At 44.8% G+C, this 23,414-nt stretch overlaps 1 protein-coding gene across 1 annotated transcript in view; it reads left to right on the top strand.

Moving 5' to 3' along the window:
* LOC135873831 (ATP-dependent translocase ABCB1-like) overlaps window positions 1–23,414 on the top strand; it is a 72,201-nt gene that overhangs the window by 39,100 nt on the left and 9,687 nt on the right. The window contains exons 14-22 of the mRNA XM_065398444.1: window positions 2,364–2,525; window positions 3,605–3,646; window positions 6,738–6,884; window positions 7,836–7,940; window positions 8,606–8,683; window positions 10,062–10,145; window positions 13,089–13,292; window positions 20,319–20,419; window positions 22,365–22,505. Coding sequence (XP_065254516.1) covers window positions 2,364–2,525; window positions 3,605–3,646; window positions 6,738–6,884; window positions 7,836–7,940; window positions 8,606–8,683; window positions 10,062–10,145; window positions 13,089–13,292; window positions 20,319–20,419; window positions 22,365–22,505 — 1,064 coding nt within the window. The remainder of the gene's footprint in view (window positions 1–2,363; window positions 2,526–3,604; window positions 3,647–6,737; window positions 6,885–7,835; window positions 7,941–8,605; window positions 8,684–10,061; window positions 10,146–13,088; window positions 13,293–20,318; window positions 20,420–22,364; window positions 22,506–23,414) is intronic.

Here is a 23,414-nt window from a genome sequence, read left to right as displayed (position 1 = left end):
GACACCCGCTCCTGCCCTGAGGGGCTTAAAACAGCCCTAGGAAAGGGCTGTGGGAGGAGAAAGCAGCCACTGGGCTGATTGGGGGGGGAAGCAGGCAGAGCTGCAGCCACGCCCCAAACAGAGCCCAGCTGACCCCTATAAGAGGCTGCGAGCGAGGAGCCCAGGCAATCTCTCTCTGCCTTCAGAGAGAGAAGGGCCTGGCTGCTGGGAAGCTCATGGTGCCTAGAGTGAGGCAGGGCTGGGGAAAGGCCAGAGGGGCTGGGGAGCTAAAAAGCTGGTAACTCCCCAGGCTGCAGGGCGTTATCCAATGCCCCATAGAGGCACTGGGTTGCAGAGAGAGGCAGCAGGTCCAGACCCAACCTTGCCTATGATGAGTGGCTTACACTGCAGTCTGCCCCAGGGCACGGGGGCTAGTTGGTGACTGGCAGTAGCCTACAACTGAGGTGAAGTAGGGATAGGGGATGGGGGTTCCCCGCGGAGGGGAGACCCCGAGAGAGAGAGAGAGAGAGAGAGATGAAAGAGGCACTGGAGTCCAGGGAGGGACATGGAGCCAAACGGCAGCGGGACACCGGCCAGCAGAGGGTGCTCGAGAGGCTGGATGAGCTAATTGCCAGAAGAGACAGCAGGAGGTGCCTCAGGGGTGAGTCCCATTGCTACAATCACATACTATTTCTTCCACAGGGCCCCTGCTTCATTCAGTGCACAGGATGGTGCTATTCAACATTCAGTGCTAGTCAATATTTCTTTTTATCCTCAGCATTCAATGTATGCCCCCATGCCATTCAAACCCTGCTCTGAAAGCAAAATTATTAACTTCCTCATGGGCTTTTTTATACCTCTCATCTCTCTAGTATCTGAGTGCTTCATAAACACTAATGAATTTATCTTCACAACACCCCCGACAGGTAAGGTGGTAGTATTACTCCCATATTACAGAAGGGGAACTGAGACACAGAGATGTTAATGTTGAAAGTTCATACTACTTTTGGGTGCATGATCTGCGATGCCCAGGACTCAATATTTCAGAGAATTGTGCATTATACAGCACTATATATGTTAAAAGTACATCTCCCATTGACTTCAGTTGCAGCCGTGAATGCTCAGCACTTCTGCAAATCAGACCCCACTGCCTCAAGTCAGGCATCCAGAAAATGAGGACTACACAATTAGTACCAGCATCACATAGTAATAGGGTGACCAGATGTCCCGATTTTATAGGGCTAGTCATGATTTTGGGGTCTTTTTCTTATATAACTCCTATTTGCCCCCACCCCTTGTCCCGATTTTTCACACTTGCTATCTGGTCACCCTACATAGTAACTCTGTGGCAGAGACAGGGCTAGAATCCAGTTCTCCAGGGCAGTATTCAACTGCTATAACAACGAGACCATCCTTTCTTTTCCTGCAATTCTCTGCCTCATTCACTACACACCTTACAACTTCTGCAACAAATAAGGTGGGTTTCCTGCATAACTTTGATTCCTTCCATAATCACTGTTCATTTTGCTCTCCCTACTCTTGTTTCCTGTGCCTGGAGCCACAACTCCCCCTGACTATAGGGAGGAGAAATTGCAGGCAAAGTCCTGCTCAGGCCCCACAGTCCTGGGCTGGAACATGCTTAGTCTCTCTGTGGGGATGGCGCATGTGCACTCCTGTCATACAATGCAGCGAGCTCAGACTGTCTCTTTGGGGAATTTAGCTGTTGAGCTCTAAGAAGTCTCTACTGAACACATGCAAATTGAGATTTTCAGAGCCTCATAACTCGGCCACATTTGGACAGATTTTCATGGGAATGGTAAAAGGCACATCCCTGATAACCAGTGAGACATGCCCATCTCCTCCAAATTTCAAGTCCCTGCTCTCGAGCATTTAGGTGATAAAGCTTCTCAAACAGTTATAAGAATTTTTTTAATATGTGCAAAACAACATTATTTTTTCTCTAACCTCATTCTGAGAAACCATTGAACCATTTTTGCTGAAATTAAAAAAAAAAAAAAAAAAAAGACAGCCGAGGCATTTACCAGCATGGAAAGTTTCAGCCCAAATAATTAAATCTTGGCAAAGTTATAAGCATCTTACAATTGGAAGTGTCAGGCAACCTTAGCTATAGGAATTGGTACTTGCATAGTAGCCTATAAAATTAATCCACTTTTCCCTGTCATTATTATAAATGTATATTTTGTAATCAGAAGTGTCCTTTGGCTGTTAAATCAGACAGTATGCATGGAAATAATGATCAGCTATAAAGGGTCAGAAGGGCTTTTACGCTTGTATTTTCCACACTATTGCTGTGCTGTTAGGTAGAGATTTTTTTTTTCCCACCACATTTTAAAGTAAATCTATCGTTTTTTTCCCCCGGTAAGGCTAGGGCTGGACGTACCACCATTGTGATAGCTCACCGGCTCTCCACAATCCGGACAGCTGACATTATTGCTGGATTTCACAACGGTGTTGTTGTTGAACAGGGAACACACAATGAACTCATGACACAGAAGGGTGTCTACTATTCTCTTGTGATGCAGCAGGTAATGAGATGTGATCGAGCACTCCTGACTAAATGCTTCAGATGTACTGGCCATCTCTCTACTCCAGAAAATTATCTGTATATCTCACTCACAGGTGCTGATTTTTGTATTCGCTGGTGGGTGCCCTTCCTGTGTGACCTGTGGGCAGGGACTCGGGGGGAGGGGGGGAGAGGGAGAGGGGGAGGCTGAGCAGGGATGGGATCTCTGGGTAGAGTGCGGGTGGGGCCTTAGGGAGGAAGAGGCCAATCAAGGGAGGGGCCCTGGGGTGGAGTGGTGGGCGGGGCCTTGGGGCGGAGCAGGGGCGGGGCCACAGCCCAGGGGCCCACAAAACATTATCCAGCCATGGGAGAGCTGAACACCCCCTATTTTTTTGGGTGGGTGCTTGAGCCACGGAGCACCCACAGTGTCGGCGCCTATGATCTCACTGATACTATTGCTGACACATGCAGGTTCTGCACTCAAACAGCTGGGCCATTTTCGCTTTGCAGTTTCTGCATGTTTTCTAGTTGAGTGAAAGTTGATCATTCAATCTTCTTTATGAGTTGGAAGTGGTTGTTTTTCACCGGTAGCAGTGCTTCATATTTACCCAAAGTAATGAGTCAAAACATAACTGAGCAGAAGAGGTGGATGACCTCATAGAGCTGTTAGATCCCAGATTTGACTGACCTTTATAGATAGCAGGGGGGGGACATACAGAGCCAAATTCTCTGCTGGTTTAAGTTGCAACTGCACCAACTTATCCTGGCAGAGAACTTGGCCTATACAAATTACAATGTGAAAGTGACCATGAAACCAGTGTTTTTGTTTGTTTCCATACCAAGTATACTGTTCCTTCCCCTTGCTGCAAAGTGTCTTGTGACTGTGTATCACTGTTCTTTGCTTGTCACTAGGGTCATGGTGGAAACACTCAAAATGGGATGTCAGAAGATGAAGACTATGAGGAAGAGGATCTAAATGATCTCAGGATGGAGAACCTGACTGATGTTGGTGGTTTTGAAGAACCAGGAATCATTGAGATGGGAAGCATTCCTAAGGGATCCAGAAGGCATAAAAGCAGAAAGACCTCTTCTAAGAAAAAGTCGTTTGAAAAGAAGAAGAAAACAAAGGAGAAAGAGGTTAGTGTTAACATTTAGTTTAATCCTAAAGTTTAGTGATAGCTTGTGAGAATAGGAACAAAGGTGATTCTATTTTCTTTTTTTAAAAGGCCTTAAGCCATGTCACCTTTGCTATGATTGTGTCATATGCATCATTGACCTGGGTGAATACTTGAATTGGGAATCTTCAGGGAGAACACAGGTCTAAATAAATCAGTCTGACCTCTTGAGACCAAATTAACCTGATACACAATATGGTGTTAAGGAGCTTTATGCTTGTTATCTTTTTATTAAGATGTTCAAACAAGTTCTCAACCTCTTGTCAAACTTCATAAGATTACGGTGTTAAGGCCACTGTCCTGGCCAAGTTCCTACTCAAGTAATTAAATTATACCTACTTACACAGACATGGCATTTTACCAGTGGATGACACGATCCTTGTGATATGTATACCAGTTTTTAAAGCACTTTGGGATGAAAGGTGCTATATAAATGGAAATTATCAAAATTAATAATAGTGTTGGTCACATACTAAACAGAGAAAATGTTCAAAACTCTATTTTGAAATGCAGCCTAAATTAAAACGATAGAAAAGGTTTACCTTTTCTCCAACCACCTCTCTCTCTGTTTCAATTGGGCCAGCTCCTGAGGTCCTTACTCTATTTTTATTCAGACAAAATTCCCCTTCATGTTAAGGTATTTTGCCTGAGTTAGAACTGAATAAAAACCAGGTAAGGGCTTCAGGTTTTAGGCCCTGCTTCAATGGACTCATTGAAGTCAATTAAAAGAATTTCAGTGGTCCCTGGATTAGACCTTGGCCATGGGGCCAAGCAAGGACTTTATTGCAGAATATATATAGTTTGAACTGCACACAGTATAATTATTCACATCCTTGTATGAGGCTGGTTGTAGAAGACCTACAGAACATTTTTCAATCATCTGCCAGTGCAAAGAGCTAGAATATAAATTTAGGGTGAAATCCTGCTGACTTTGAAATCAATGGGAGTTTTGCTGGGATTTCTCCTATAATAAAAGGTTTGATTAGTGAATACAATTTCAGAATCCATAACGTACCTAACCTTGCCAGATGTTTCTGTTTGTTTCTCAACCTTTCTCAGCTCAGACCCTATTTGTAATGGTCTGTTATGACCCAGAGACTTCCTGAGACACTCCTAGACTCAATACTCCTCCCTCCACCCCCTTTGCAGGGATCCGTCAGGGGCTTGGTGGGCCTCAGAGCTAAGATTCCAGATGTTCTAGCCAGATGTAAATAGCTGGGGAACTCCCCCCACCAGCAACTGGGGGGAGGGGTGGTAAACCAAGACACCCCCTCCAAAAACACACAACCCTCCCACACACACAGCCCATGGGGGGGGAGAATAAGGGGTGGAGAGGAATAAGGGCTGAAGGTAAAATGGAGAGACTGGGATTCTGGGGATGTAATGAGGAAGAAGTTGGAAGTTCTGGGGAAGGAAATGGGGGCAGAGGGGTGTGGAGGTGCAGTTGGGGGCTGGGGGAAGGATATGGAGGCAGACAGGTCTAGGGGAAGGGTGGCAAACTGATAGCTCCCCAAAAACCACAGACATGTCATGCAGCCCCTGGAGAGAAGAGGGTAAAGGAGTGGGGGGATTTGGGGTACAAGGGTTACAGTGAGAGGTTGAGGGAAGGAGGTGAGGGGGCTGGGAGCCAGGATAGATGGTATGACAGAGGGAGGATCACTTGGCTGTGGGGGAAGGCTACATCATGGGGTCCAAAATGGGGTGCAGGACAAGGGTTATGGAAGAGGGAGTGTTGCCCAGCTGTGAGGTGGGGGTTACATCAGGGAGCCAGTGTTTACCAGAGATTGGGATACCAGCTGTTCTCCCAGCTCCTGTCCCGCAGGGCTAGCTGGGCTTGGCTCCTTACTCCAGGTGTTGCAACCTCAGAAGTTGCAGCACTGCTCAGGTTTGGCCTGGCCCCCCTGATGAGGGGGCCAACCAGACCAAATTTGTGAGAGTGGCATTGCGACCACGTGCACCTGGTCACAAAGCCAGAGAGGGGAGCTGAGCCCATCCAGCCCTGTGATCCTTTAACATGTTCAGATGACCCAATTTTGGGTCGCAACCCACCAGTGAAGAAACCCTGCTCTAGGAGCTCTTTTTTTATTATAGTACAGTCTACTGGTAGAACACGATGCAAACAATAAGCACTGGATGCATTCTTACAATGCCCAGAAGTCCAGAACACACTTTTTATCTATTCATAACCGTTGCATTTGGGCCTTGTCAGAGGAAATAGATGGCAAGATACATGGCTTCAGAATTCATACTGTTTGCAGTAAAGTGAAGAAATCAGATGGGAAGACATGCAATTTTTGATGTCACAAAGTTCAGCAGGCTTGTATGGTTGAAGTGTGGACAGGCTTTTCCAGTCTCTGAAACACAGGCAAAGATAACCAGGCGAGGCCATCGCAACTGGCTGAAAACCTCATCTAATAATTTGTACCAGTTCCTATGTTTTCATTTCATTTTCCACAACTTCCTCAACAAATGTATGGACATTTTGAATAGTTCAGTGAAGCTGAACTGAGCTGCCATGTATTTTTCAAGGGAAATGAAGCCTAAATCACTGTTTCATATGCCTTTTCCATGCATCTGGTAATGATAGTCTGTTTTGTCTTTTACAAAATACAGACTAACTGACATAAGTAGACCCAATTGTATTACTGCCAACCCACTAGCATTTAGCAGAGGCTGAACTAGACTGATCTCTTTGTGCTCTGAACAGTGAGACTTTTAGGTCGTTATAATGATCCATGTGTTAAAGTTGCAATCCATGGTCACTGACCCTATTTGATATTTCACTGAACTATATATACCCCATCCCATCCACCCACCCCAGTTAACCTTTTGTTAAATTTATGCCTGCAGATTTTTTTGACTTGCAATTGCAGTTTTAAGACCTTAAATTACAGAGTGGCAAATCTTCAATATGTTTGCTCATTCAGTGTGTACATTGGAGGCTGGGGCGAATTATCTGTGAACAGTTGCTAGGACAGTTTACTGATTTACCCCCTAGCTGAGGAAATTGTCATGTTCCACAACTTTCAGGGAACAGTTGAATTTTATCTCTTATATAGGAGGAAAATCTCCCGGCTGTGCCTTATTCCAGAATTCTGGCTCTGAACAAACCTGAGTGGCTGCATATATTCTTTGGCGTGATTGCTGCTGCCTTCTCTGGTGGCATCCACCCTGCATTTTCTGTTCTATATGGAAAAATCATTGGGGTAAGTTCAGAACTGTATGGTAAACTAACGAACCAGGCACAAATGCAGAACTTTAAATCCTGCTCGACCCTCCAGCTAGTCCTCTCTAGTGATGCCTTAGAGCCTCCTTCTACTCCCACCGTCACTGAACTCTACAAGTCTTTCCATTGACTTTAGTAGGAACTTGATCAAGCCCTTGATCTCCTCTCCCCACTTGAGATTTCTTGCCTATTTTCCAGCCCCGTATTTGGAATGACTTCACCTTTCCAGTGAAGCAAATCACGTTCCCTTATGAAACTCACAGTTTTCGTTTACCACTCTCCACTGTTGAGCACATTCCCTGCCTTGTACCCGACCCTACTCTTTGCATTGTACCCATTCTCTTCAGACAGTAAGCTCCTTCAAGGTACTTTGCATTCCAACATGGTTGTAAGTACCAAGGACGTCCATGGGACCGTCTGAATAATTAACCCCTTAATTCCTGAATCATTGCAGGAAAGAAATGGAGTCTTCCTGTGGATTCCAGTATATGATTGTTGGAAGCTGCTGGGAGTTGGAGCAGCAGCCAGGGGGAATGGTTGGAGCAAGATGTTTAGGAAATCTTTTATCTTCGGGCAAGAGAAGAGGGGTGTTTTAGTCAGCTGGAGGGGAGGTGGATGGTCTGACGGAGCGACAGCATTCAGTGGAAGGCAGATAAGAGCTGGTGAAGTGGCAGCCTGGAGGCAGGGTTTAGTGGAACTGCAGCTCCCAGGCAAATGTGGAGAGGGTCTGGTGGAGGGTTGGAGAAGGAGCAGCTGATGAGAGGCAGGTCAGCTGGGAGAGGTGGAGTGACCTCCTGGCCAGCAGCAGAAAGCTGAGAGGTGGCAGAGTTCAGGTGCCGGGGAAGAGCTGAGAGAAGGTGAAGTTCAATAGTTTCTACAGTGTTTCCTGAGCTATTGTAACTGGTGGTCACTTTGTGCTTTTCTTACATAGGCTTTTCAAGAAACAGATCCTGAAAAAAGGAGCAAAACCACCACATTGCTTTCTCTAATGTGTCTTGTACTGGGAGTGATCAGCTTAGTAACACACATAATCCAGGTAAACTTCACTACATTGAAAAGTCAAAGCTGAGTATCTGGTCACATACATTATGGTCAAGATTTTCAGATCTCGTTGAGAGGCTATGTTAGGGACATAATGCAACTTTGTATTCACTATGTTTCTTAAAAACTGTTCCAGAGCCAAGCCACTGAATGACTCAAGTGGCTGGTATGGAATACAGAGCCATACCCTTCCCGATTGCCAGTTACAAAGCAGCCCAGGGCAGCAATGTCTGAAAGGTGCTGCTGACCATTCTGTGTCCTAGGGGGAATGCGTTTGGGCACAGCCCAGTTCCACTACATTGGTGTGTACGTTACAAAAAACACCGGCCCAGTCGGCACTGTTACATAGCAGAGTGAGTAGTGAGGCTAAGGAATGAGTAAGCAGGGAAGGTGACTCCACTGCTGACCTCTGCAGCTGGCTGCGAAAGCGTGGGGGGTGGGGGGGGGGGCGCAGTACGAGGAAACTTCAGTTTTCAGGAATGTGTGTGGTACCTTTCACCAGCTTTAAACTAACATGTGAAACTATATCCCAAAACACTATGTAAACTGTGTGGCTGAGTGGTTGACATATCATCACATTTACAGCAGGTTGTTCTAAATATGACTGTACAGCCCAGCACATACAATTCAGCTGTTTTATTTCCCATTCTGCCTTCTCAGGGATTCATGTTTGGAAAGTCTGGGGAAGTTCTGACCAAGAGATTGCGATCTTTGTCATTCAAAGCATTGCTTCAGCAGGTATGGGCCACGTTTCTGGGTCAGAGCGATAGACAGCAAATATGCAACACTCCTGCCATGTGAGCCAGATGGCTTTTGTGGGCTGATGTGTGTGTAACACCATGAAAATTCCTGGTTCCCTGCAGCCTGTGTAGAGCCTCCCTCCAATACAGCTTGGAGAGAACCCATCCTTTTAGTGAAACTTTAACAATGCACAAGCGGCAAGTCTCTGAGCACACGTGCGAAACAAAATAAAGCAAAAGCATGTACAGATTAACTCAGTGCTGCTAGGAGAGCTGTCTAATTTTGATGACATCTCTTTCAATATCGACCATACTGAAGAGTGTATAAAACATGCAAGTATCTGAGTGCATTGGTATATTTGCAGAGATTAACAAAACAGAAGTTAAATCTCTATCTCACCCTGATGGTCATGATATAAATGTTTAGATAAATAGGTTTAGATCTGTTTGCATCAAACTCCATAGCAAACGGACCATATCATAACAGGTATATAGGTTCTCAAAGCATTATCTTTGCTCACTAGAGTGATTTCTCTTGTCAAGATGACCAGCTGGATCAGGAATGATTTACAATAATACTGTTGCAACATGACTGCCCTTGGATACTCCCTGCTGATGGATCCCTGGGAAAGGACACTCCTCTATTTGTTCCTTGCAGAGGATTCTCTATGGGTGAACGATTAGGCACCCTGCACACCCATTGGTAGCACTTGGTATCACAGGGTTCTGCATATGCACAGGAGCATTCTAAGAGGATAGGGGAGGAGAGGGAAAATTACAAAAAAACCCAAACCTCTCCTTCTTTTCCACTACCTTTAAGGATAATAAAGCTGATTCTCCTCCCGCATGCACCCATATCGATCAGGAATAGCTCTACAGAAGTCAGTGTAATATAAAAGGTGTAGGAGAGGAGCACTGTGCCTATCAGATGTTGGTATGGGCGTGGAAGGCACTCTCATTATGGTGCAAAAAGAATGAGGAGTACATGTGCCACAAGTACTCCTTGTTCTTTTTGCTGATACAGACTAACACGGCTACCACTCTGAAACCTGTCATTATGGTGCATGACATGTACTTGACTCTAAATTCTAAAATCTTTGAAGTTGTTAGCACCTGGATTGTTAACAGTTTAATGTTCTGAGGGTAAGAATAGTTTATGTTAAGATTGTTTTCAGTTTATCTGACAAATGTTATTCATCACAAAAGAAGAGTGAGTATCTTAGTGCTTATGTTGGCTCTGTCTCTTCCCCACACTCACGTGCTAGTCAAGCTTTAAATGTCCATACATTGTACTAATGACCCTGACAAGTCTGAGTTACGATAAGAACATTTCATTTGCAAAAGCAAAAATAACTGAACCATCTATTCCCTTGCAGGAGATTGGGTGGTACGACGATCCTAAAAATGCCATAGGGGTTTTGTTAACCAGACTAGCTACAGATGCTTCACAAGTCAAAGGGGTATGTTTGTTTTTGTTTGTATGTTTTGCTTACAAATGTGAATTGCAGTGTTGGCAAGGGACGATGAAGTTATTTTGGAAAACGAGTTGGTAAATCTACTCTAGAGACTGGCTGACACATTTAAATATCACACTATCAACGTCTCGGAAACAGTTTCACTAGTCCCAATTTGTGACGATTCTAAAGCTTCGGCAGATGTTCGTACACCTTCCATTTCCTTGCTGTAAGCGGCTAAGTAAACACCTTAGTAACTCTAAAAGTTAGCCATGTCCAAGGGCCAGTGTAAGCACTTCTGCACCACTTAAACTGCATGATGGAGCAAAGTCTTCAGTGTATGAAGTGGCCCTAAAGCCCCACTTCAGTTGCTTGGAGGGGCTGTAGTGTGGGAGAATTGCATTGCAGCCAATGCCCTGGCCTCATGTTGACATGGGTAGATTTCTTCTTCCCAGCTCTGTCCACTGCATTTCATACACAGGAAGCCTGTTTATGTGGGCTTTATGGGGTGAAGTGAGTTGTCATTAATACAGAGTATCAGTGATGGCAGAAGCACGAGAGACTGTGTGACTTGGGGGAGTGGTGTAGGATAGGAGCCACTGAAAATCCTGCAGGTAAGTGGCAAATTCTGCAGAATTTGCCAATCTCCCCTTTCCTTCCCACCACGACTCCATCAAAAAAATTCTGACGCATCAGCCATTCTTTTTAAAATAAATTCACTGATGAGCAAAGAGTAATAAGTTTCCTTATTTATTCAATAGTTTAAAATAAAATTAAATTTCTACTTCACTTGTCTTAACAAAATAAAAAAAATGCTTCCTTGACTCCCGGATTCACTAGACTCACTAGATCCTCAGACTCACTAGATTTCATACTCCCTCCCATCTCCTCTTTACTGGCCAGCACAGGGTGGGAATCAATCAAATATTTGACCAAACGTACAATTACTTGAATCTTTAAAAACTGCAACTTAATTCTTGAGGACAAGGTCCATCATCCCAGCTGTCAAGGTAAAACAGGTGCATGGGATCCAAACTATAAAAAAGCTTAATAGATCAAAATGAACATCAGAACATTGCATTCTCCAGAGCAGTGGTTCTCAATCGGCTGCGAGCAGGTTTCAGGGGGTCCGCAAAGCAGGGCCAGCATTAGACTCGCTGGGGCCAAGGGCAGAAAGCCAAAGCCCCACCTCATGGGGCTGAAGCCCAAGGCCCTGAGCCGCACCACATGGGGATGAAGCCAAAGCCTGAACAATGTAGCTTCGTGGGGGGCCCTGTGACATGGAGCCCCAGTAATTGCCCTGCTTGCTACCCCATAATGCTGGCCCTGGCTTTTATATGCAGAAAACCAGTTATTGTGGCACAGATGGGCCATTAAGTTTTTATAGCATGTTGGGGGGGGACCTCAGAAAGAAAAGGGGTGAGAGCCCCTGCTCCGGAGAACAAAGAAATATCGGTGAGTGAGAGACAAGGTGGGTAAGGTAATATCTTGTATTGTACAAACTTCTGTTGGTGAGAGAGGCAAGCGTTCGAGCTTACACAGAGCTCTTTAGGTCTTCTTCACCAAGAGAAGCTGGGCCAATAAAAGATATTACCTCACCTACCTTGTATCTCTAATCACCTGGAACCAACACGGCTACTGCTAAGTAACTAAGTATGTTGTGCTAGCTGAAGTCTCACAGTGATCTTTATGTATAAGCCCCTAGAGTACATGGCAATAATTCATCTTGGCATTGGTTTGGTTTTATAATTTTATTGAACACAAGTCTCTTGAGAGCAGGAAAGCCTCTGGCTAGCAAAGAAAGACTCATACTTCCCACCCAAGGTTTTCTTGGTTTGTCCACAGTGCGATATTTGAAAGATGGATTGTTTCCACAGAACTTTCCATTTCATCTGCAGGCATGAGTAGAACTGACCAACATGTTTTCAGTGAATGGTATTTTTGCTGAAATATGTATTTTTAGGGACCCCAAATCTATTAATGAATTCAGGTAAAATGTGACTAATAGTCAAAAGAGATAGGAAGGGAGATTTGATTTAAGTCTAAATGTTTCATTTTGACCATTTAAACATATGCCATTTCTACTTTTGTTTTGAAATGGCATTTCATTTTCAAATTTGACCAAATAAAAAAGAGAAGAAAAACACTGCAAAATGGCCAAATCAATCAAAAAAAAATTGTGTGTGTGGCGGGGGGAGTTTTTAGTCAACCAAAATGTTTTGGTCAATTTGAAATTACTATTTTTTTTATTCGACCAAAGAAATTTTTTTTTATTGTTTCAGAGCTAATCGAATCATTTCCCTCCCCCCCCCCGCCCCACCCATTTTCCACTTTGGTCCCCAGCTGGAAAATCCACTATTTTCTCAGCTGAGCCGTGAGTATTGTCACAGTTTACATAGATCCCTTGTGCCAATTATCACTTTTACATTTCTTGATGACATGGATGTTCAGATCCTCAGGGAGAGAAGAGCTCTTTGGTGTGAACGCGCATTTCCTGCTGCTAACACTGCTGAAAACAAAGTACCTAATTAAAGGAACCTGCAGCTTCCATTATCTCCAGCTGATATACAGCACCTATGAAAATCAGGCCCTAGGTGCCTTAAGCTGGGCACCCAATAACTGACATGCCCCAAATTAGAGGCTGTTGGCTCTTCATGATTTCTGTGCCTTGTTGTGGCACAGGAGGACCCTGATATTTTTTGTTGAATTGAGCCCATGTGGCCACATTTTCATCAGGCTTCCTGAACCTCACCCACAGCTAGGGGTATTTGCATACGTAATTGTCCATATGGGTTTTTGCATATACAATTGTCCATTTTAAATGCACAACATTTACGATTCTTCTCCCTCTGAATATTTGATCCTGAGTGAACAATGATTTCATACATTTGATCTCTATTTTGTGTCTTAGGAATTAACTCTAACTTTGGACTCTTTTGCTTTTAATAGGCTACTGGAAGCCGACTTGGCTTGTTCACTAAGACTGCCTCTACCCTTCTGACCGCCATCATTATTGCTTTTGTATATGACTGGCGATTAACTTTGCTTATCGTGGCCTGCATTCCTTTCGTTATTGCTGCAAGTGCTATTCGACTGAGCTCTGTGGCTGGTCAGGCATCAAAAGATCAAAAAGCTTTGGAAGAGGCCGGCAGAGTAAGATCTCCAATATAAACTAAATGGGTATAATGTTATATCGTTTTAAGGACAACATTGTCAGTGATGATTTTCTACAGAAATTACTCTGAAATATATTAAATAAAACAGTGATAAAGAGAGACATTCTATTATAGTGGGATGCTAGCTCCACTCTAGTTAAGGTTGAGGATGACTTTTCTTATTGCTTTAAAATCCACCCAGTTACTCATATTGCCTTAACATCATTTTTTTGCTATTGAATTTTAACACAAAGTTAAGGTTGCTTGGTGGCATGTCGTCCCCTTGGAGAACCTTGAGTTGAGCAAAACTCAAACTTCTGAACATCAGGAATTGCACAGTTAAGGTTGCTGATGCAACCTTAACTCTGCCCTCTTTCAGTAATTCCCCAGTGCTCCCTGTTAACACACGTACCTTTACTCTGCCGACCCCACAGTTGCTGAAATATTCAAGCTCTTCACTTTCTTCTCTAGTCCATTCAATGTCACCCCCAGGATTCCATCTAACACTATGAAAGGACAAAAACGGGTAGGGGAAGGTTGACCATGCTAGCTTCCCTCTAGCCTCTTTCAGCTATGCCTCACTGTGCATGTACTCTCACTGGCCCGTGGCACTATAAAGATTCAGAAGGTTCCACTTCACTGTCACACTTCGCGAACTCCCCAGAAAGAATATCATACATGTACAATGTGAGAACCGCTTTACAGCCTTTTACAGCTCCCGTGCCCTGATGGTACATCTCAGCTGGGAGGTGATTCCCAGGTCTCATAGACATACCCATACTAGCTCTGCTTGAGCTAGTGCACTAAAAAGAGCAGTGTAGCCAGGACGGTGGCTTGGGCGAGCCTCACAAGTAGTATGTGCCCAGGGGGTCTGGGTGGGTTTGTACTCATGCGGGTAGCTCAAGCCACTGCTCGTGCCACCCTAGCTATGCACAGTGGGTACATCTATGCGAGCTGGGACTCGCACCTCCCAGCTTAAGTGTAGGGCGACTGTTACATACAGGATACCATCTCAACCTACACTTTCACTTAGCCATCCTGAAAGCATTAGAATCCTTTCAAATTCCACCTCACAGCTGACAATATCCTTTATAATTAAAGCCCCGTGCCCTGTTACTGACATAACCTACACAATTCCACATAGAACTGAGACATACTTCATCCTGAAGGTACACATCCACCTCGTGCCTTTCCACACACACACACAGATCTCCTCATATCTCAGTCACAGCTCTGTCACACATCTCCAAGTCATCCATAGATCTCGCTAACACACCTACCAAGCAGAGCTAACTACTTCCTCCACTCTTCAGTACAGCTCCATCTGCCACTGAGCACACTCACTTTGCCTGGAGTGTGCATAGATAATAAATGCTTAGATTGCTCATATGCCAGCTCGCTACTGAAAATACACTTTCTAATACAGCCCCTGTGCCCTGCTAATGATTCTGCACTGTACTGATGCACACAGGATCCTGAAGGTACATACCTAGCTCCTCCCTTTGTTCAGACATCGGAGGGTGGAAAACACAGAGTTCCTCCTGTCCGAAGTTCTCCTCTGCTCTCTCACATACCTCAGAGTGTTCCACATGTCCTCACATCACCAACACACTTACCAAGCAGGCCCAACTACCGTCTCTACCATTTAGTGTGGGTACACCTAGCATCCTTATTGCAACTGGAGTATATGCAAATAATTCCCATTGGCTACTGCCAGCTCCATGGAACAGATGGAACATGGGGTGGGCAGCCTTTTTTTTTTTTTTTTTTCTTGTCCTGTAATATTGTTAGATGTAATCCTGTGGGTGACAGTGAATGGGCTGTAAAAGGACGTGAAGAGCTTGTACATGTCAGCGGCTGCGGGGTTGGCAGAGCAAAGGTATGTGTGTTAACTGGGCACTGCGGAAAGAGGGCAGAGGTAAGCTTGCATGCACAACCTTACTTGTGCATCTCCTGGTTTTCAGTAGTTTGAGTTTTGTTCCACACAGCATTCTACAGGGGTACGACATACCCCCAAGCAACCTTAACCCTGCATTTAACGGCGTTCTTTGCCATGGAATTTCCAAGGTTTTTTGTGTTTGTTTTTTTTTTAAACAGGAAAAGCTCTGGTGGCGTTAGGAGATAGTGGCCATACAGGTAGTTGTACATCTAGTGTTCCACAATTAGCATTCTGAGCCAGCTGCACCCCCTGACACACACATTCATCAGCTGTGCCTCACCAGCCCTGCTTCAGCACACCTCCCCCAGCATGCCTCTGACCCATTCACTACATTCCCCTGTCCCCACTACCATACAGAGGCTCCCTGTTGCAAGCAGGGAACACCTCTCCCTGAAGTTTTCACTCCCTGTGTACTAACTTTTCTATTGCTGTCACTTCCTCCCTCCTCTAATCTGACTCACATGCAGTGCCTGGGGTGAAGGACAGCTGTGTTCCAGTGGCATAGTGTTCCTGGTCGTGTTTCAGAATGGCTAGAGGGTGGAGTTTGTAGCAGGCTGGGGGAGAAATCACAGATAGGGTTTGTGTTCCAAAACACTGACAATTTTATGTTTGAGAGAAAAATCCTCTGACCCCTTTCCGATAGATGTGCCCCATCTCCAAGAACAGTGCGATGTCAGAGCTTGTAATGGTTTCTGGTAGGCCATGAACTCTCCAATTAATGTGCGTCCAGTAGGTTTCCTGTAGTGTTGGGGTGCACTGACAGAGCTGGGAGGTGCAATGGGTCAGGTGCACTGGTAGAGGTGGGGTATAGGAAGGTTGGGGTACACTGGAAGGGCTGGGGCTGCAGGAAAGTTGGGGTGCATGAGGGGTTGGGGTGCAAAGACAGCTGTGGGATGCAGGGAGTTAGGATGCCAAGACGAAGCTGGGGGTTGGGGTGCAGGAAGGTTGAGGTGCAGGATGGCTTGAGTTTATTGGCAAAGGGGGCACATGGGTTGCAGTGCACGGCTCGGGGTGCACTGGCAGAGCTGGGGGGTCACGTGCCTCCATCACCTGAACCGCTTATCTCCCCTACCACCTATTCCTAGTTACCCCAATCCACCCTCCCAGCAGGGTTGCCAATTCTGGTTGAACCTATTCCTGGAGGTTTCCTCACATGACACAATCTTTAAAGATTAATCTTTAATTCCTGAAAAACAACGAGGAGTCTGGTGGCTTTGTGGATACAGACTAACACAGCTACTCCTCTGATACTTTAATTCTGGGAAATTCCAGGACAATCCTGGAGGTTTGGCAAGTGGCAACCCTCATTCCAAGAAAGTTTACACATCCAATTTTCCACCCAAATGCTTTGATTGCATTTCTCCCAAAATGAAATTACCTCCTATGACTCTCACATTGTAGCAATCTCCAGCCACTCAGTTCAAAATTCCTTTTGTCTTAGGTGGGTGTTGTAATTAACTTATCTTTAGCAGTGTTAATTGAAGGGTGAGTTCACAGCCATCCAGTGGTCTATGATTCATCTTCCAGTCCTTAGTATCTACCTATGAATTCTAGATCTAGAGTTCTAGCTCTAAATTTTTGGGTTTTTTTAAACACCCACCACGTAGAAACTTTTTTTTTTAAATGGCTGTTTTTAGGGCTTATATCTCCAGAACGTCTGGCTCAACAGATATCAAGTTTGAGTCACTAACCCTACCCTACCATCTCCTGAGGTGCACCACTATAAATTGGTGAACCTTATGGGGGTGCAAGATACGTGTAGTGATCCAAATTTGGGGTCATTTGACCAAGGGGTTTACAAGATGTTATTTCCCACCAAATAATCAGCTTTTCTAAAGGTTCGTTCTAGAAATGTTTTTTTGCCCACATCTAGAGATCAGACCACGGGTCTAATCCTGGCACAAGGGTCTCACTCACTTGAGGGTTACCTCCAGAGAATGCATGGCATCCATTAGCCCTTTGGGGGAAGCAAGATTCAGAACATTATCAGCAAAAGAGTTTGGCCATCCACTTAGGCTCTTGAGTAAAGGTCAAGCACTCCACAAGTTACACTGAGCACGTATGTAAAGCGAACCCCAAAGGATTTGCAGGTAGAATATGGTCAAAGCAGCTGGATAGACTGAAGAGATGCACAGTAAATGTTTGTTCCTGAACTCCCCCAGCTAGTGACAGTTCACGGCCCCCCTTTGCTGAAAACCTGGGAAAGCTTGGCTGGCATGTTGCTAAAATCTGTTACTATCAGGCTTTTATTTTGGAGGAGGGTGTAATGTCATCAAAGTATTTTTGTTTTAAAATATAGGCGTGCAAATGCTTGCTGGCAAGAGAGGAGCATTTTAGGGGATGGAGGAGTTAAGGAAATAGGGTGAGAGGGGTTTGGGGCTGCACAGAGAAGAGGGGGGATTATGGGGAGGGAGATAAATGGGAACGGGTGGTAGAGGAGTTTGGGTTTGGGGAATGGATACTGGGAAGCAGACATGAGGGTTTGTTGCAGAGGGTCTGGAGGGAATAGGGGCAGCTCCACATTCTCCCCGTCTGTCCCTTTTGTGTGTGTGCTTGAATCTCGGGGACCCCCTAGCTCTCTAGCGGAGTCTTAGCTTCTCTGTCCACTCCCTGCATGTGAGGTGGAAATTGGGGGGGGGGGGGCTGCCTCTCTGGGGGTGTCTGAGCCCTGCACCTGACCCCCCTCTGTTTGCCAGGCTCTGAAGCTACCTTGCCCAGCCGTGGGGATCTATCTGCCTTCCATGCCCCCTCTCATGTGAGCCAGGGTCTGCAGTAGGCATTGCTTTCTGGAGACATCTAAGCCCCCCTCCCTACCTCCTCACATGAATTGGAATCTGGGGTGCTTTGTCCCTCTAAGGGAGTCTGGCCCCCTCTCTCTACCTCTCCCCATGTGAGCTTGGATCAGGGAAATCCGGGTGCTCTGAGTGGGAAGCTTAGAACAGGCATGCTCAGAGTATGCCCCAAGAATACACTGCTGAGAGAGGGGTGAGGAGCTGAGAATGGGCATGTCAGAAACTCTACAGTCTTGGGGAGGGGGAATGGAAAAATCCACTGGCATGAATGATGCAGTTCATATGTCTCAGAGCTAGGTGACCAGGTGTCTCAATTTTAGAGGGACTGTCCTGATGTTCGGGGCTTTGTCTTATATAGGTGCCTATTACTCCCCACCCCGTCCCAATTTTTCACACTTGCTGTCTGGTCACCCTACTCAGAGCTAGATTCTGGCTGAATTCAGGCTGGGTGTTCACTTTCAGCTGAGAACATCTAATTGAAATGAATGGGCCATTTCACAGCTCTCTGAGACTATTATGATGCTGATGGATGTGTGGAGCACCTCTGCTCCATTGGCCTTCTTATTTTATACAGCATTACAACTGAGCACCAGCTCTGCTCTAGTTAAGGGGGGGAAGCCCTTCCTGTTTAAAGGATGACTACTAAGTATGCTAAAATCTGTGTATTTACACAGATTGTCTTGAAATTTGCTATGTGTCATGAAAGCATAGGGTAGGGTGAGTGATCCAAAGATGGGTCATTTGAGTATGGGGTTCCCCACAGCCTCCAGGGGGAAAAAATTAAGTTCACAGATTTTAGCAACTTTGAAGTTGTAAGCTCACCCTGAGCAGAAATCTGAAAATGAAATGTAAACTTTTGTTTTAATTTGGAGAAATGGAATCTGAGCACAGCCGATAATTAAGAAGGCTCTCAAACTATGTTTGAAAAGAAAATTAATTACAAGGGGTGATTGCCATGTAAGAGTAAGTGGGAAGAAGGGGCTGTTTGGGGTCTAGAGCAAGGGATGGGGGCATAGGTGCTGACTCTGTGGGTGGAAAAAAATTGGTGGATGCTTAGCACCCACTGGCAGCCAGCTCCATCCCTTCCCTCCCAGTGCCTCCCACCCACCGGTGGCCCCGCCGATCAACTCCTTCCCTCTCCCTCCCAGCGCTTCCTGCCCACCACAATCTGCTGTTCCGCGGTATGCTGTGGGGAAAGGGAAAGCAGTGGGGATGAGGTCCGCTCGGGGGAGGGGGAGGAACTGGGTGGGAATAAGCAGGGTGGGAAGAGGCGGGATAGGGGTGGGGCTTTGGGCGACTGGGTGGAGTGGGGGTGGGGCCTGGAGCTGAGCGGGGGTTTGAGCACCCCTGGGGAAAGGAGGAAGCCGGCACATGAGGAGGGGGATTAATGAGGATGGGTGGTGGGGGAGGGAAGAAGGGTTAGGGGCTCAAATAAGGGGGAGGGTGGGGATTGGGAGAGTGTGAGGGGAGAGGATGGGGAATGTGAGGGGTGGCAGAGGAAGTTGAGGATTTGGGGGTGGGCTGTCAGCCCTGAATTCTCCCCTTCTGTGTGTGCTTGGATCTAGGGGAGCCCTGCTCCTCCATGTGAGCTGGGATCTAGGGACCCTGCTCTTCTTGGAGTGTCTGAGCCTCTCACCTTGCCCTCCAATGAAGCCAGGATCAGGAGGGCTAAAGAATATGCAAATTCAAACATCTGAAATCCAGAAAATGAAAAGCAAAGATACACGTCACCCCTGTGGGAGTGCTGGCCAAAGTGTGTGGGGGAAGGGCCTGCTTTGGATGGGGGTGGACTGGGTGGGCCTGGCACATGGCTGGGGTAGCCTGGCAGGAGCAGGAGCAGGAGTCCCCACTGGGGGTGGGTAGTAGGAGTGTGGGGCTCACCCAGCTCAATGTGCCACTCAGGCTGCATAACCAAGGTAGCATGCAGCCCTCCAGTGAGCTGCTGCCTGGGATATGTGTACTCAGAACAAGGAGCAACTTCTTACCTTTTAATGGCTTCTATAGTGCCAGCTAATGCTGCTGTGCAACAAAATGTACAGATGCGGGGAGGAGTACTTAGGAATCACATAGCAGCCATGTTGGCTTAGTAGAAAGACCACTGTGTGACCTTAGGAAAATAATTTAATGGTTGTGCCTCAGTTTCCCTGTGAATGATACTTAATCTCCTTTTTTTAAAAGAAAAACACTTGGAGAGCGAAAGATGAAAAGTGCTACAGATGTGCTAACTACGTTGTGGTAGGAGGAGACTCAAACATAAGAGAATACTTCATAGCTGTCTTGTCTCCCGATTTAGATTTCAATGGAAGCGGTTGAAAATATAAGAACTGTGGCTTCATTAACTAGTGAAGATGCATTCTATGAGAGATATAGTGCAAGTTTGAATGGTCCATACAGGTAGGATTTGCTCTCGGACAATTCTGTTTTTTAAAAGCAATGAATACATATTTTCTTAATTTAAAACAACTCAAGATTTATTCATATTACATTCATTTTCAGACTGAAAATATTAAACATATAAATGATTTGAAAAGATTTTGGCAGGGTAAAATGTATTTACTCTGTTTCTTTAAAATACATTCTTAGATGCTATTGTGTGTGATGTAATATTTGTGTGTGAGAGAGAATGTAATGACCTGGTATAAAGTTTTTATTAACATGAATATGGGATATTTACTTGCTTCACAAGTACTGCAGCAGAATGAGCTTCATGGATCAAGTGGCAAAGACTTTCTACTACATAACGTCACCATATATTATGACTTTAACTACAAGTAAGGACTTGCAGGTCTTGAAATAAGGTGCATTTCTTTTTCCCCTTTGGCCTTTTCATTCACACTCTACAAGCTAACCACTGCAGGGGCTAACTTCTAATATCCAAATATGTCAGACATTTTCCTAGTCTCCATTTTATTTAAATGAAATGATCTACCATCCATTTTGTTTCTTTCCCCTTAAATATGCTTTAAGTAAAAGTAGGGATTGAAAATTATAGTCCTCTGCCAATGACAGTTTTATGATTCAATATTCTATAAACCATCAGTATGAGAAAAAAAATCTATATTTCATTGGAGAAATGGGATTCTCAGCTTTAGCACTTGTCTCTAGTCCTCTCAGATCATTGTATCACAATATTATGATTTTTAGAGAAACTATTTTGAAAAACATTTTAAAAATATATGAGCACTAGAGATGAGTGAAAATCTGAATTTCTATCCTGTGGGAAATTCTAATATTTCAACCTCTGTTTTGCTCTGAAGTGGGACAAAATGTGAAAATATATAAATTTTTTTTCACGGAAAGAAAAGTTTTTTAGAAAAATTTCAATTTAGAAATGGCAAATCATTCCATTTTTGCATTTTTTCTCCAAACAAAATATTTTTATATTCCCAAATAATTGAAATATTTAATTTTCTTTTCTTTAACTGACCTGAAACTTTTTGTTTCTATCTAGTTCAACATCAAACTGCATTTCCCTGTTTTGGAACATTGCCTCTCTTATGGGCCAGGCTCCCTGGTTGGAGTATATCTCCCATGATGCAGTGTGGTCTCCCCTCTGACTGACTGGCATAATGCATTATCGGAGTCACATGGCTATGCGTGCAAAGCAGAAATATTTCAATTCAGGTCAAACCAACCCAGAATAAAATATTTTGTTACCTTTTTCCCAATGGAAATTTTCAAATATGCAGAAATTGCGTTTTCTGTTGAAAAATCATTTTGCCAGTTTCTTTGTCACAGCAAGGTCTGCACATAATTAAGGTGAACCAGTTTTACCATCCCACACAACAACATTGGTCACCATTTAAAAGTCACCACTGTACAGGGTGTCTGAGTTGCTACTTTTTCCCCTCCTGTACTCAGAACAGGCAATATCTGCAGTGCTTCAGTTATGCTGTGTTGTACACATTGACTGTTCTATGGTGACCACTACATTTATCCAAATTGTCCAAAAATTCAAGCATTCAAAGATCATAAGAGACTTATCGAAATTATCAATTTGCTTTGTGTCAGATCCTTGGCCATCCATAAACATTTATTCTGGAAACCAGCATTCAAGTGTTAAAATGTTATGACTATTAAAGGGAATTTTATCATAAGGTCCTATCCAACAAACAGCTGGTTGGGATGAAGGGGTCTCATTTGCCATAAGTTCTCTCCAGAGGCACCTTCATGGAGCCCCTAGCATGCAGCTTTATTAATTATTATTTATTATTTGAGTGACTGAGGTATATGGTTTGCCACCCCTAATCCAAAGGTCTGACCTTCTCCCGGCCAGTCTCTGTTCTTGGCATTTCATGACAATTTTTTCCTTTAACATAAATCTTTTTTTTTTTATCAGGGACTCTCTAACAAAAGCCCCCCTATATGGACTTACTTATGGAATAGCCCAATGTGCAACCTACTTTCTTGAGGCAGCAATCTTCAGATTCGGGGCATGGCTCATTGCTAATTGTTATACAAACTTTGAAAATGTATTTATGTGAGTACACATCAGTCCAAAGACAGTGATTTCAACACATGGTAGTTGTGTATAAGTCTAGTTACTAAGGCAATAGTGCAAGAGGTCCAACAGTTTAGAATCTGGTCAGGAGTTCAATTCAGGCAGAAGAGTTATTTCTGGGAGAGGAAGCTTGAAACAGGTGTGTTGGCATGTATAGAGCCTGGCTCAGTTTATTTACTATGGAGAAACTTTTACTGTTGACACTTCATTGCAGACAACGGGCTTTGTGAAATGCTTCTGCGTGGAGAAATTACATACCATTAGGATATGTCTACACTACAAAATTAGGTCGAATTTATAGAAGCCGGTTTTATAGAAATCGGTTTTATACAGTCAATTGTGTGTGTCCCCACATTAAATGCTCTAAGTGCATTAAGTCAGCGGACCGCGTCCACAGTACTGAGGCTAGCGTCGACTTCTGGAGCGTTGCACTGTGGGTAGCTATCCCACAGTTCCCGCAGTCTCCGCTGCCCATTGGAATTCTGGGTTGAGATCCCAATGCCTGATGATGCAAAAACAGTGTCGTGGGTGGTTCTGGGTACATGTTGTCAGGCCCCTCCCCCTCCGTCAGAGCAACGGCAGACAATCGATTCGTGCCTTTTTACCTGGGTTACCTGTGCAGACAACATACCACGGCAAGCATGGAGCCCGCTCAGCTCAGCTCAGCTCACTGTCACCATGTCATCTGGGTGCCGGCAGACGTGGTACTGCATTGCTACACAGCAGCAGCTAATTGCCTTTTGGCAGTAGACGGTGCAGTATGACTGGTAGCCGTCATCGTCGTATTCCTCAGTGAGTTCAATCAGAGGCACCTGGGCAGACATGTTTTGTCTCCTGGCCTATTGAACCATCTTGACGATGATGGCTAGCAGTCGTAGTACATCATTT

The sequence above is a fragment of the Emys orbicularis genome, chromosome 2 (assembly GCF_028017835.1).
Source record: "Emys orbicularis isolate rEmyOrb1 chromosome 2, rEmyOrb1.hap1, whole genome shotgun sequence".
Classification (NCBI taxonomy): domain Eukaryota; kingdom Metazoa; phylum Chordata; order Testudines; family Emydidae; genus Emys; species Emys orbicularis.
This window is presented reverse-complemented; position numbering and strand designations above follow the sequence as displayed.